We start from the raw sequence: 14,468 nt of genomic DNA, 5'->3' as shown, positions 1-14,468 counted from the left end.
AGGGTAAAAGATATATCAGACAAATAAAACAAGGTTACATTTAATTACTAAGCCGTGGGATCAAAAAGTTCCATTGAACCACATTGCATGATTGTAATGGGGAGAAAATAAGGATGTTTAAGGAGGAGCAGGAGTCACTAATTATATGCTTGTGAATTCTGTGACAACATCAAGCCATGCAATTTTGCTTCAGTCTCATGCAAAGGCTGGTTCAGATGAGTTAGTGGTGGACATACAAATAGCAACTGAAGGAGTTCCAGAGTTAGCTGAAGTGCCAGAGGGGAGGTTGTTGCTCCGGCTTACCCTCAATTCCCCCTCACACTTAGCCAATATAGACTCATTCTGGTCAAACAGCTGCAAGAGTACAACATAGGCACCCAAAAGGGAAAGAAGACATTAATAGAAAAATTGTTCAGAATTTAGAAAACGATAAAGAGAAGAATTCCACTGAGAAGAAAATCTATATCAATAACATCAAGCTGAAATGTAAAACACGCAAGAAATCAATCATCTGTTTAGGTTGGAAACACATAAACCAGTCAAATTAAGATGAAAAAAAAAGAAATACAATAACTCGAAGAAAAATATACATGTAAGAGCTTGCATGTAATGCTTTCAGCTATTAAAGATCATTCTTTGTTGTTAAAGACCATATGCAAATATTTCTGAGCTACATTTCAACCTATTTCTGTGCAGAAGGTGCCAGCTCTTAATGGATATGGTTTGGTGGGTGCAGCAAGCATACACCTATTTTCATTTTCCAGCATAGAGAAAGACAGTTGAGGATTGGTGTGGTCCTTCACACCTGGACCTTTTGTTCTATTGGTGTTCGCAGCATTCAGGGTCACAATGGGGGAGGAGTCAGTTCAGCTCATTGAAAACTATAGTGGCATAGCTGTTAGCCCAATGCCTTTACACCCGCGCCAGCGATCGGGACCGGATTTCGAATCCCGCGCTATCTCTTCGAGTCTGCGTGGGTTTTCCCCGGGGCTCTGTCCGGTTTCCTCCCACTGTTCAAAATGTACTTGGGGTGTAGGCTAATTGGGTAAAAATTGGGTGGCACGGACTCGTGAGCCAAACTGGCCTGTTACCATAATAAACTATTTTTATGACACATTTCAGTTGAGATGGTATTCCGATGATTAAATTCAATATTGCTCAATAATACTTTCTGCCTCTCTTGTTCTTCTCTAACTTTATTCCCAATTGCCTCCATAATTTTCTAATTGAATTGGATAGATTACTTTATATTTTGGTAATTTTCTAAGAAAACCGACACTCCAAGGCAGAGCCCAAGATTACCCAAATTTTCCACAATTATTAACATCAAAACTAAATTTGCATTGTGCATCTATGGTTTGTGAAAGGCCCACTAAGAGTGAGATCCTTAGCTGCTGGTATAACTGACTACAGTTGTCAAATATCCCGGTGCAGTGGGGCCTTTGTGTAACTTTCAATATGGCACGCTCTATTCATCTTTGATCTTCTTGCAGGTGCTGTCATTTAGCTAGCAGCTCTTAATGAGACATCCTTCAATATAAGCAACAGACTGACAGCCCCAAGGAAGTGTTGTTCTTAATAAATGAATGTTGCAGTGGGGTGAAGGGGTCAGAGGGGCTCTTGAGGGGACTGTGCTGGACTGACAAAGATTAACTATGTTCTCTGTGCAAGAAGGTAATGGAAATCCTCCTAGGCTATAGTTGATGCTCCTGGGAGGTGGTTGTAAAGAGCAATACTTCATGATCACACTATCTGAATGCATGCACTTTAGAACTTGCAACGATAATGTCTGCTCTGATGAACTGAAGGAGTAGATGAAGTCCCTCCTCAATATGGAGTTTGTGTGACCTCTCTGAAACAGTTAGGAGAAACAAATTATAAGATATGGCAGAGAAGAGCAGTGGTTTAGAATGATCCTGTGACTAATGTGGTGGAACACTGTAATACATGTATTGTACTGGTTGGCCCGCCCCTGATACTGTAACTCCTCTTCATTCCAGATTCCTAATTAAGGCGGTACTGCCCAATCCCCTCCTTCAGTACTACCTTGGAATCAGGCCAGAGAATGCAAGATATGCCTGTAAGTTTATAGCGATTAAAGCCTACTAATCTCGATTTCTGGTCTTTTGGGTCTAATTGATAGCACTACAACTAGGAAGCTGAGGGTGATTGCAACGTTGACTTCCACTCATAAAGCAATTAGGTTATGTCCGAGATTGCAAGAGACATAGATATCTGTGTCAACCAAGTGTGAATGTTGGGCCCCTAAATGGCATGACTTTCAGGGGAAACAGGAATAAGAAAATCTGGGTGTGTTTGACAAAATAAGAACTGCCTTTCTTCAGACCAATGTGATTAATATGTTTTGAATGACGCACGACTGTTGATATCATTTGAGGGAGTTTCACACTGGAGAAAAGATACTTGTACAAGTATAAATCCACTAAGAGGTCAGGAGTCGTATTTTCTAATTGTTGGAACACAGAGAAATGGGTGCCACATTGTTTATTCTGGGCTAAAATTATTTTTGATTGCATATTCCCATATTTTGAATTCACGTGGAGGAATTTCAGAACTTTGCTCATTCAACCAATTCATATGCCTCATTATTTTAATTGAATCATACAGATTGTACACTCAGATCTGCCAGTAAATGATCAGGAACTCGTCACCATGGGATCATATATGACTTTATAATTAGTACTGCTGATTAGCATGGACTTTATCCTTAAAGTACAACTGGTAGTTTCTATTTATTTTAGAAGCCCTCAGATACAGGAAGATGGAAGAACATTAGGGTGTAGTACAGGAAAGAAAATGAAAGATTTGTGAACTCAGCCAGCGCCATCACAGGCACCAGTCTTCACTCCATCGAGGACATCTACAAGAGGCGGTGTCTGCAGAAGGCAGCCAGGACCCCCACCGCCCAGACTATACCCTCTTCAAGTTGCTTCCATGGGGAAGGAGGCACAGGAGCCTGAAGATGAGCACTCAGCGGCACGAGGACAGCTTCTTCCCCGATACTACCTCACTTTCACTTATTTGCACTGATTTATTGTAATTTAAAGCATTGCAATGCTGCCAAGAACAATAAATTTTCTGACGTGTTCATGACCATGAATGCTGATTCAAGAGGTATTCAGGAAAATGCAATGATGAAGCAGGTCGGAACCGTTTCAAGCCCAACTGGTACCTTGATGTGCACATGCTCGGAAAGAATTTCACAGTGTTCAAAAAGGGGAAAGAAACAGTCAATTGAAAACATTTAAAAATGCTACAGAAAACTTTGCATATAGCCTTTAAGGGTATCATGAATCAAAACCAACATTTAGTTAATTATGATAATACATACGACTTCAAAAGAAATTAAATATGACAAGATCAGTGAATGACCACCACATTATATGCCCAACATGAAAGACTGTTTGATTACAAGGATAGTTCTACATATCCAAATAACGTTGATGGGTGAAAGCAACAAACAGATTTTTCAAACTAATTAAATGGTATTCTTTGGTGAAGTTTGACATTTTCTCTTACTTTTGCTTTTGTAACCCTTCCACTTGGCTTGTACAGTAGCAAAATAAGCAACTATATATATATATATATACCAAGCACAGTTTAAAAGTAACCTGTCTGCGTTGATATGTATCGGGGAAGGTAACAAAATGGATGCAACATTTATAAAGCTGGTGAAACTGTTTGGCGTTGAGTGACTCTAGTTTACTGGCTTTTCAATGAAGAAGATAGAAATTCTCTTCCTCGAATTAAAAAAGGCTCTCCGTTATTTCCAATTACTGATTATGTTAATAATCTCATAATGTTTAAAATAAGAAGTTATGTTCCAGCGCAAAACATACATGAAACCTTTATATGTATGAGCACTGTAGCAAATTAATGTTTTTTCTTTTGGCTATTGAAAAACAATCGATCAAGTGCAAAAATAATTGAAGGTATTTTTGTAATTTAAAGCAGTTACTAGTAAAACCCCTGGTATCTGGAATTCAAGCAATGGCAAAAAAAAAATGAGGAAAAAAAAATAAGAATAAAACAATAGGTAAAAATATGCAAGTTTAAAATTGTAGAAGTAAATATTCTCCAAAGTAACACATAAACCTTTGGTAAAGATGGGAACAAATATTTAGCCAGTGGAGTGCTCATAGCAGCTGTTTGGATAAAGTTGTCACCCAGGGTGAAGAGCTGGTCGATGCCGTTCGCTGTTGGGATGACTCTCTTATCCCTGCTTAATAAGAGTCAGAAGGTTTACTGCAATCTTGGGGAAGGGAGGGTAATTATCTTATAATGTTACTGTTTGTCCTTTGCGTGGCTCCGTGGAGGGGGGGGGGGGTCACAAACAGCGACAGTTAAATGTTTTCAAAGAATGTGATTGAATATAAAGTAAAATGCTTTAAGATTTATATATTCATGCAAGTGAAGTTTGTTCAGTGTAAGTACAGACTAGTATTTTTGTCCTTTAAACTTAATGCAGATGTATTAGTTAGGCATGGTAAGATTAAGTCTCATGCAACCAGGAAATACACTTATCCAGCATCTACCAATCCCCATAGGTGATGGATACCATGGGTTTTACTGTATTTGCAATAATAATTTAAAAAAATTGTTTTAATAATCTCACAAATTAATTTAAAAGTACTGTACTGCTTTCAATATTTAATATTAATGAATGTTTTCAAAAAGATTTCTGTCAATCATGTACATCAACTAAAATAATATTCAGTCTGATGAGCTGGGTATTTCTTGATATTTTACATCGTTACTAGTACATCGCCTCCCCCTCAAGATAGTGGAAATACACATTTGTGGTCATCAAGAATGGTAGTTATTAGTGGCGGGAGAATTTTTTCGTAGAAGTCACAGAGGAAGGAGATGCTTATCTATGACTTCAAGCTGGATTTGTAACCACACAGAATGTTGATGATTAAGTGTTTTACAAAAACTAAGCAATCTATCAGTCAATTATAACCCAGCCATCTATCAGTCAATTATAACCCAGCCATCTATCAGTCAATTATAACCCAGCCATCTATCAGTCAATTATAACCCAGCCATCTATCAGTCAATTATAACCCAGCCATCTATCAGTCAATTATAACCCAGCCATCTATCAGTCAATTATAACCCAGCAATCTATCAGTCAATTATAAAAAGCTGGTAACTTCCTTCAATTTGTTACATTTTGCACCAATTATCTTCTTCCCAGCAAATGCTTCATTCAAATTGAGGCTGATCGTCATTGCTTTCTTAGACACTGGAGAGGGTGAATTATTTCCTATAACAGAGTGAGGAGTCCCTAAATTAAATTTAGACACACTGCCCGTGCCGCCCAAATGTTCCAATTTACCTACAGTCCCCATATGTTTTGGAAAGGTGGCAGGAAATTGGAGCATCTTGGGAAACTTACGCAGGTACGAGGAGAAGGTAAAAACTCCTTACAGACAGAGCCAGATTCGAACCTGGGTCACTGACGCTGTAATAGCATTGTGCTAACCACCACCCAAATACAAATTGGAGAATGTGGGCACTGATTCCACTATTTCTTGCATGGAAAGCGAGCGCTCTACCATTTGAGCTGCATCATCCCTTCACTTTTGCCCCAAAGGAGGAACCTCTCCTTCGAGCCGGATCAGCAACCTAAGGTTGACAGTTTACTGCTCTACGTAGCATTGCTCATGGTGATCCCTGTTGCAAGGACACAACTGGGTTTGCATTTGGAGCTGTTTTCTACACAGTTTAACCATCTCACAGCAACCCAGAATTTGGTATGACATACGGGATTTTTAATCATCTGTTGAGGAGGGTTAATTTACCGTTTACTGGTAAGGTAACATAAATGGGCTTGTCCTTGTAATGTAGACGGAGTCTTTTTCAAATCATCTTGAACACATTGGAACTAAAGGGCCACTTATTGAAGTGTGAAAAGTTCATTCTGTCTTAATTCATTTGAAACTACTGAATGTCCCTTGAATTATTTTATCTCCTCTCAAGGCTTTCTTCAGGTTTCATTATAAAATAGCCCATCATGCATTTGAATTCTTGTTTGATTCTTTAACAATGTGATAATAATAACAGAACTGTTGTTCTGTACATTGAGGAATTTACTCCCAATTTGTTTGAAATAAAATCATATTTAAAATTATACTTTTCTCCAATCTTCATGCCAAATCTTCAGACATGATCATGAGTAGTTACTGTTATTTTGGCGTATAAATCGAGTTGTGAAACCCCAAAAAGTCTCTCAAAAAATGGGGGCCAACTCATATGCCAGAAATACTTTTGAGACCTTAAATTCAGCTCAAAATCCAATCCGCACTGATCCAATGTATAAGTCGACCCTTCAAAAACCAAAAAAAAAACCATGACTTTCATTGAGACTTTTATTGAAAACAATACAACTAAGCACCCTTCAAAATCACTAGAATTGTCTGAAAACACCACCACGTTTAGAACCCTTCAAAATCAGTCTCCCCATCATCATCTGAAGCAAAGATGGTAGCAAGTACATCTATACTCTCTCTGGTTAAACAGCCATCATATGGGTCCCGGTCTGTATCTGATGAGGTAGTTTCAGCTTTGTCATGTGCCCCACAATAAATCATCTTCCGTGTCATCAATTGCACAAGAGATACCGCACTTTTTAAATGATTTTATCAGTCTCTACTTCAACTTGTTCCATGCCTTGAGCACGGTTATACAGCATAGCAAGTGATGCAGCACATATTGCCCCAACTTTTGTAAACAACTTTTCTGCACCCGACATCCATTCCTCACGCAGATGTTCAAACAGACATCGAGAGGTTGCAATATAGATGTCAAACCACCCGGGATAACCACCATGTAAGTATTATGTAGTGCTAATGTCATTTTAGTGTTCTCCGTTAAGTGGCTATGAGACATATCCCAGACCTGCAAACTCTGTTCTTTGCGTAAACCCCCAGCTGCCTGCTCCACACAATCCACAGTTTTACACCATTTTCAACCATCCATCCTTTTACATAAAAATGTACAAAAATACCTACAGGGTATTTCATTTTTGATATAATTTTGCTTTTGAAGATCACCATGGGTCTTAAGTTTGTCCCATCGCCCATGCACAATAACACCACGTAAACCTGGTCCTTTCGTGGCCTGTACTTCTGGTTTACACAGTTTTCACACCTTTCATTCCATCGTTCTATTACCTATCATGCCGAAATTCATGGGGGTTTCATCTATGTTTCCGATATCCATGTTTCCAATGCAAACTGGTGTTTCTGCCGGTTCTGTATAATAAACTGGTGAAAACTTACAACTTTATGATCGAGATCTTTTGGTAGTTTCTGCGCAATTTTTGTTTTTTGGCATAATACCAGATATTTTTCTGTTCGTGAAATGACTGAGGTCTAAATGCGACTTGGCCCACTGCAGAGCAAATGTTCTTATTTTATTTCAGGTGACTATGTAGCAATCTTGTCTCTGTTCACGGACCTATTCTGCAACATGATTTTCCAAATCTGGCCAACGAGTAATTCTTTTTCTCAAAGAACATTGCCCTTTTGGTATGCTTCTTAAAGTCTCTTTTTTCTTCCTCCAATCTCTTTCCGACTTCTTATGCATGTCAATTTTTTTTTGTTACAGCAGCCCAGTTGTTGGTTTTCTTGGCCATTTCTATCACTTTCAACTTAAAGCTCGCTTCACATTTTCGCCATGTGCTGCGTTGGGTCGATGGACCCTTCATGATGGCAAAAACCTCCAGCCAACGCCCAGCAGATCAATCCACGTGATCTACAGGGGTCAACGTATATGCCGGTCAAAGGCTCATCTCAGGCACTGAGAGCTTTGGGGGTCGACTTATACAGGCCAGAAAATTGGGGTTGACATTCGCTGGATATACCATAAAACCCTTAAAATGAGGCTGAAAAGGTGGGGGGGGGGGGGGGGGGGTAAACTTGTATGCCAAAATATGTGGTTTGGATATTCCTAGAGAATTGTTATGACAACTACCAGTGTAGCTCACATAGGAACAGAGGGTGATAAGCACTGGGTTTTCATTAAGGGACTTGTCTGAGAATGCAGGGTGGTGTGATATAGAATCCACTCCAAAATTCATTTCACCAGTGATTATGCCCAAGATGGCAGTACCTGTGCTGGGCCACAAGGGATTGCAGACACTGGGGGAGCAGTGGTCATGTGGAGGGCACCAGAAGCAGGAGAACACCCTCCGCTGAGAAGGAGAAGCTGGGGAGATGACCCTTCAGAAGGGTGACCATGGCAGCGGACCAGCGAGGGACTCAACAGCTGAAGGACACACACAAGCTGCGGGCAACATGGCTGCCGGCTTCTGGAGACTGGCTCATGACAACCAGGTATTGGAACGGATTTGAGAGGTTGCTAAGGACTCCCAAAGGTCCTTGGGTGCTGAAAGCTTCCTGATTGTATTGGAGGTTTAGATCTGGCGTTCTAGTTGCTAGAGGTTTGAACAGCAGTCTGTAAGGCTGAGGGAATGCTGGAAGTGAATCCACAGGCTCTTAATGCCTCTGAACCCTTTTTGATTCTCTTATGGTTGGATTACCAGGCAATATACTGCAATATACTGCAAGCAAAGGTTTAAGTATATCATATACTGTATATTACACTTTTTGTATCATTACTTGACAATAAAAGTCATCTTAAATTTTAATCACTAGTTGATGTAGGTGGTAGTAATGCAGAGCGATTTATAAACCCATGCTTTAAGTTAAAAAGAAACAAATGTTAGCTTGGCTCAGGAAGACTGGAGAAAAATAATTGGTGAGGTCATCATAATTGTATTCCCAATCAATGCTTTTCTTTGAGGGAAGAAACCTGTTGATTTTATCCAGTCAGATTAATTGAGACCTCAATATGATTGACTGAATTGCGCTCAACAATGGCCCAGCCAGTTGCTCAGATGTATCAAACTCTGAACCGCGGTTCATGAAGGTAGACTCAGGGAAGCTCAGAGCAAACGACACTGAATCAGTTTGAGAATGCAATAAAAAAAATTAATTCTTGCATCATTTTCATTTTAAAATAATCTAAACCTCTAAAAACTTCGAAACATCACAATTTTTCAAATAACTTTCTAAACAAGAATTCAAATTCATTTCACTGATCTTATAATTCCAAAACCAATACTTTATGCAAGCATGAGCTCCTTGATTTATAATTCAATGTGGCATTAGCATGAATGGGGTTCATCTGCAGTGATTATTAAATAAATGTAAATTCATACCTGTAGACATGCTTTCTCCAGCTGACAGGTTGTCTAAGATGGTATGGTCCAAGGGCTGTGGACTGGGCCCAGAAAGGCCTGTGGTAGGAGGTTGAGGAGGTGGGAGTGTGGGCCTTTGCCTGGGCTTCAGTGTGGGTCGAGATTTAGTTAAAGTACTTGTTTGGGAAGGAGGAGAAGACAGGGTTGGTACAGCTGGGGGTGTTTGACTTGATGGCAAGGTGTAAGCTTGCGGATAGTTTGCAGCATATGGCGATGGAGTGCTTGGAGGGGTAGGAGAGAGGCTCGCAGGAGAAGGTTGGCCTGTTGCCTGGTCAAATGGGATTTTGGGTGGTAATGGCACCACTTTCTTTGCAGCTGAAACAAGAGAAAAAATTCAGACAGTATTATTTATAAAGGCATATTTGATTGGATAATAGAAAATAGGCTTTCATCTAAATAAAACCAAATGTTCACATCAATAATTCCACTTGAACTAATAAAGGTATATTTTAGAGCAGCCATTCTCAACCTTATTTTTGCCTATGGACTCTGCTCAAGTTTCATGGGCCCTCTTCCCAGTGAAGCAGTCAAGTTTTGGCCTTTTCTGTACTTCTCTCCTACCAACTAGATTAAAAAAAGATATTTATGTTACGTGAAGTGAAAAGAAAACAAGGCTTTGGTTAAATGTGCTTTGGTCCCTGGGGGTCCAAAGGATGCCCACCCCCACCGCCCAATTGAGAATGGCTGCTGCAGAGGAGCATAGGGAAAGAGCCATTTACTTATGAGGCAAGGTTAGCTCTTTGGACTGTAGGATGAGAGGAGACTTGATAGAGGTCTACAAGATTATGAGAGGCATAGACAGGTTGGACAGCCTGCATCTGTTTCCCAAGGCAGGATCAACAAACTCCAGAGGACATACGTACAAAGTTAAGGGAGAGAAATTTAGGGGAGATATCAGGAATAATTTAAAAAAAAACAGAGAGTTGTGGGGGCCTGGAAGGCCTTGCTGGAGATGGTGGTGGAGGCTGAAACATTAGGGGCATTTAAGAGACTCTTTTGAAAGAAAAATAGAGGGTATGGGGTAGGGAGGGTTTAGTACTTTTTTTTAGGAAGGAATATATGGGTCGGCACAACATTGAGGGAGATGAGGGTGACAGTGAGGGAGACAGAGCGAGTGGAAGAGGGAGAGTTGGAAGGGGAGTGGGAGACAGAAGGGGTGACAGAGTGGGAGAGGAAGAGGAAGGGAGAGAAGTACATCTTAGCTTGAAAGTGGCATTGAGTGAATATAAAGAGCACACTGCGGAGAAATAACAGATCAGAGAGGAAACACAAGATGATCATTGGTCAGAGGGACTGGGCTGTAGAGAGGTGGAGAGGCAAGTTGTGCTGTGGAGGGGAGGATGGAATGCAGAAAGATGAGAGGTAGAGCTGTGGAATGAGGAGTTGGACAGTGGAGGGAGGAGAAGATGGAATGAGGCGGGATGAGGGGCAGCACTGTGACTGTGGAGAGGATGGGGTATGGAGGATGGATATTGGTGGGAGGAGATGAGGGTGGGTTGGAGAGGAAAGGATGGAGTGAGGAGGGATGACAGGCAGAGCTGTGGAAGGAGGGGAGAATGGGCTGGAGGGAGGAGAGGATCGAATGTAAAGGAGGATGGATAGGAGAGGGAGGAGGAAAAGGCAGATTATGGAGGGAAGAAGCCATTTACCATCAGATATCCAAAGACAGTCATCAGCTTCTCAAGGACAATTAGGGAAGTAATAATTACTCCCGTATCAGCCAAGCCCAAAATCTAAAATATGTGTGAATGGAACTAGCCATTTACAATGAAGACATTGATGATATAATGCACCATCTTACACTTTCAAATGCTTGCAGAGATACCATTTGTGTATTTGTTAGATTGCTAAGGGATCAGATCTATACATTTGATGCTTCAGGCATGAGGAGGGAAGGTCAGTTCAAGTACCCGTAAGCTGTGGTCTCACTCTTGACCTACAATTATAGGAGTAGACTAATGTGACAAGTTGTGGTAGTACACCACTGGCCTACTGCAGGCGGCAACCTCTGTATCTGCAGAAGAGCATGGGGACAAGACAATACCTGGCCAGCTGTCAATCAGCCGACCTGAATGGACCAAGCCCCACCTGGTCGGGTGTCATCACCCTCTGGGATATAAACCTGAGCCGGCCCTTTTGAAGTCACTCTCAGATTTTACAGCAGCGCAATCTCACAGTGGCTCTGTGGAAGTTTACGTCGAATAAAGCCTGTTGTACAGTCTTTGGTTTTGTGTGTTTGCTTCTGACTGATAGCGCACCACACAGGTATCTGTTGATTCTGCACCTCATGATGTGACTGCTTGGGTCGATTTAGCTCCAGTATAATATTGGGAACTGACATGAATTCTCACACCTAGGCACTGAAACAGCAGGCAACAATAATCGGGATGTGATGTCCACAGTTTCAAAATTCTCACCCAATTTAGACTTAGTACTTGTTCCTTTTCCATTTTTCCAAAGTTGCAACATGACAACCTGGATTTCAATGACATTATATATTGTGTTGGATGTGATTTTATCTTACACTGCAGCACAAAACCACTTTCCCGCTGCTCATTCTAAACCTGAACATCACCAGAGGGAAAACAAAAATCATGTTCAACAGTGCAGAAGGTTCAATAACACTGGACCACAAAGAATTTGCTTCCTGAACACTTTGGGGTGCATTTTATGGATTTTGGACTGCTGATCACGAAAACCGCCTTAAAGTTTTCCTATCACATACTGCTTTTTTTAGATATAACCTATTTTTGTGATTCCCTGTCATATTTTAAATCTACTAATATATTGTTCACAAAGCAAGCTGCTTTGGTCAGTCCAAGCATGCCTGAGAAATGCTGTCTTAGGCTTGGGCATGCTTAGCCAGGATAGATGCAGACAGGCTATAAAAGCAGCTCGCATACAGTATACAGATGCTGTGCATTACGTTGATATCAATTGAATGCATGTTGATGCACATGTTCTTCAGGCAATAGCAGAGTGAGCATTTATTGTCTTCAGGAAGATTCAATACAAAATGTCTCATTAATAGTTGTGCTAACTTCATGGTGAGTTTACACTTAAAGCTCAAAGGCCCAGCATGGCTGCACTTATTAAGTAAGCCTATGAGCTCTACTTTGATTGTAAAATTGGTGACCAAGACAAACCCTGGGCTCCTCACATTTGTTGTGCAACATGTGGAGTCAACCTGAGAGTTTGGCTCAGAGGTAGATTATGTGATTAAGCATGCTAAATTCAATAAAAGTTAATGTTCTCCAACCTTCTACGCGATACAGCTTATAGAACCATAGAAAGCTACAGCACAGAAAACAGGCCCTTCTAGTCTGCTAAAACATCATTCCTCCAGTCCCATTGACCCTCTAGTCCCTCCAGACCTCTCCCATCCATGCATCTATCCAATTTATTCTTAAGAGTAAGCCCACATTTACCACATCAGATGGCAGCTTGTTCCAAACTCCCACCCCTCTCTGAGTAAAGAAGCTCCCCCTAATGTTCCCCTACCACATTTCACTCTAAAGCCATGCCCTCTCATATTTATCTCTCCCAATCTAAGTGGAAAGAGCCTGCTCGTCTTTACTCTGTCTATTCCCCTCATAATTTTGTAAACCTCTATCAAATCTCCCCTCATTCTTCTACACTCTAAGGAATAAAGTCCCAACCTGTTTAATCTTTCCGTGTGATAACTCAACTCCCGAAGACCTGGCAACATCTTCGTAAATCCTTCTGCATTCTTTCGATCTTATTGATATACTTCCTGTGGATTGGCAACCAGAACTGCACACAATACTCCAAATTTGGCCTCACCAACATCTTATACATCTCAAATCCTGTACTCAAAACTTTGATTTATGAAGGCCCAGATGCCAAAATCTGAAATGATCTTTCTGTTCAGCTTAAAGTTGTCTATCAGAATCCCTGTACTTTTTTTTTCAGGAAGCAAACCTTTTGAAAAAATTTGTTGTCCAGTGTAAGTGTTAAAAAAAAAGTGTAAGGGTCCACCTTTCCGCAAAGTATGGGGGCTCTGCTCGTTCGGCAGCTGACTTGAGCCAATGTTTTGCTGCAGGCTGCTGGAGGAAGTCACATGGTCAGAAACAGGTCTGCCTTTCTGTCCAATCACAGGTGAGAGCTCTTTGCCTTTCATTGCACTGTGGAGAAAAGAAGACGATAACTTGTCCATGGGAACACATTTTCTCTCAGTGGATATATACATTTAAAAAATACACTAGATGCACACTCACTTCTACCAGATTTGGTTAACCAACTTATAGAACATGCATGCTAGACAAATATTCTTGAGGCCCACACGTTATTAATCCCTCATTGAAAATCCTAATAGAGGTCACATATGCTTTAACTACAGTCTTTAAGGTACTATTCGCATTGAGGCATGAATTCTAAATATTTACCTAGTCAGCCTGGTTCCTTTGTCTCTGGCACAGGCGCAGCCGACCCATGGGGGAGAGGCTGACACAGGAGGGTTGAAGGGGGTACAATAGGGGTCGTGCTTGGTTAGGAGAAAAGGGGTTTTGATGTAGACAGGTGAGACGTTAGTTTCAGATGCATGCAAGTCAGTAGGGGAGCCTTGTTTAGGGAGGTGAAGGGAGCACGGCTTCGGGTTAGAGTTGATGTCAAGCTGCTGTGAGGAAGGAGGCTGAGTGAGCAAGGTTGGGCTGTACCCGGACCACCTCTGAGGCGAGGAGGCTTGGGGTACAGTCTCAGGCTGAGCCTTATGGTGGAAATGGTGGGCATGCTGGGAGCAAGGATATGGGGAAGTTCTGTCATCCTCTGGGGAAGGATAAGAGTAACAGGAATCCGACCAATTGGAAGACAACTCATCTGCGCTGTAAACATTAAGAAGCAACAACATTTGTTGGGGAGGAGCAAAAAAAGGAGGGGGATAAAAAAAATCAACAGAGGGAAAAAAAATACATGGTTTAGTAACTCAGACACTGCTTGACAATATACAATAGACATCTGCATAAAGCAACAAAGCGGGGCCAGTAAGGTGAGTGGGTGACTATACAACACAAGAAAAGAGCAGTGCCATGCTGAATGTGAAACGTGTTATAAAAGACGGCATTCTTATGCATCAGGAGCTAAAGTCAGAGTGCACATGCATTCACTGCATTTGAATTCAAAGCGACAGTGAAACACCAATGATTTCTCAATCCCTTTGAGG

General features: G+C 41.1%; 1 protein-coding gene across 7 annotated transcripts in view; it reads right to left on the bottom strand.

Moving 5' to 3' along the window:
- arhgap44a (Rho GTPase activating protein 44a) overlaps positions 1 to 14,468 on the bottom strand; it is a 227,935-nt gene that overhangs the window by 3,601 nt on the left and 209,866 nt on the right. For 4 of the 7 annotated variants that reach the window (XM_069929560.1, XM_069929564.1, XM_069929559.1 and 1 more), the window contains 3 exons: positions 13,696 to 14,130; positions 13,289 to 13,434; positions 9,251 to 9,604 (listed from right to left, as the gene is read on the bottom strand). In XM_069929560.1, coding sequence (XP_069785661.1) covers positions 9,251 to 9,604; positions 13,289 to 13,434; positions 13,696 to 14,130 — 935 coding nt within the window. Of the gene's footprint in view, positions 1 to 303; positions 355 to 9,250; positions 9,605 to 13,288; positions 13,435 to 13,695; positions 14,131 to 14,468 lie in introns of all 7 variants that reach the window. The other 3 variants (XM_069929563.1, XM_069929565.1, XM_069929561.1) reach the window with 2 other exon arrangements.

This window comes from Narcine bancroftii, chromosome 3 (genome assembly GCF_036971445.1).
Source record: "Narcine bancroftii isolate sNarBan1 chromosome 3, sNarBan1.hap1, whole genome shotgun sequence".
Classification (NCBI taxonomy): domain Eukaryota; kingdom Metazoa; phylum Chordata; class Chondrichthyes; order Torpediniformes; family Narcinidae; genus Narcine; species Narcine bancroftii.
The sequence above is the reverse complement of the archived record's forward strand: the minus strand, read 5'-3'. Positions and strand labels throughout refer to the sequence as shown.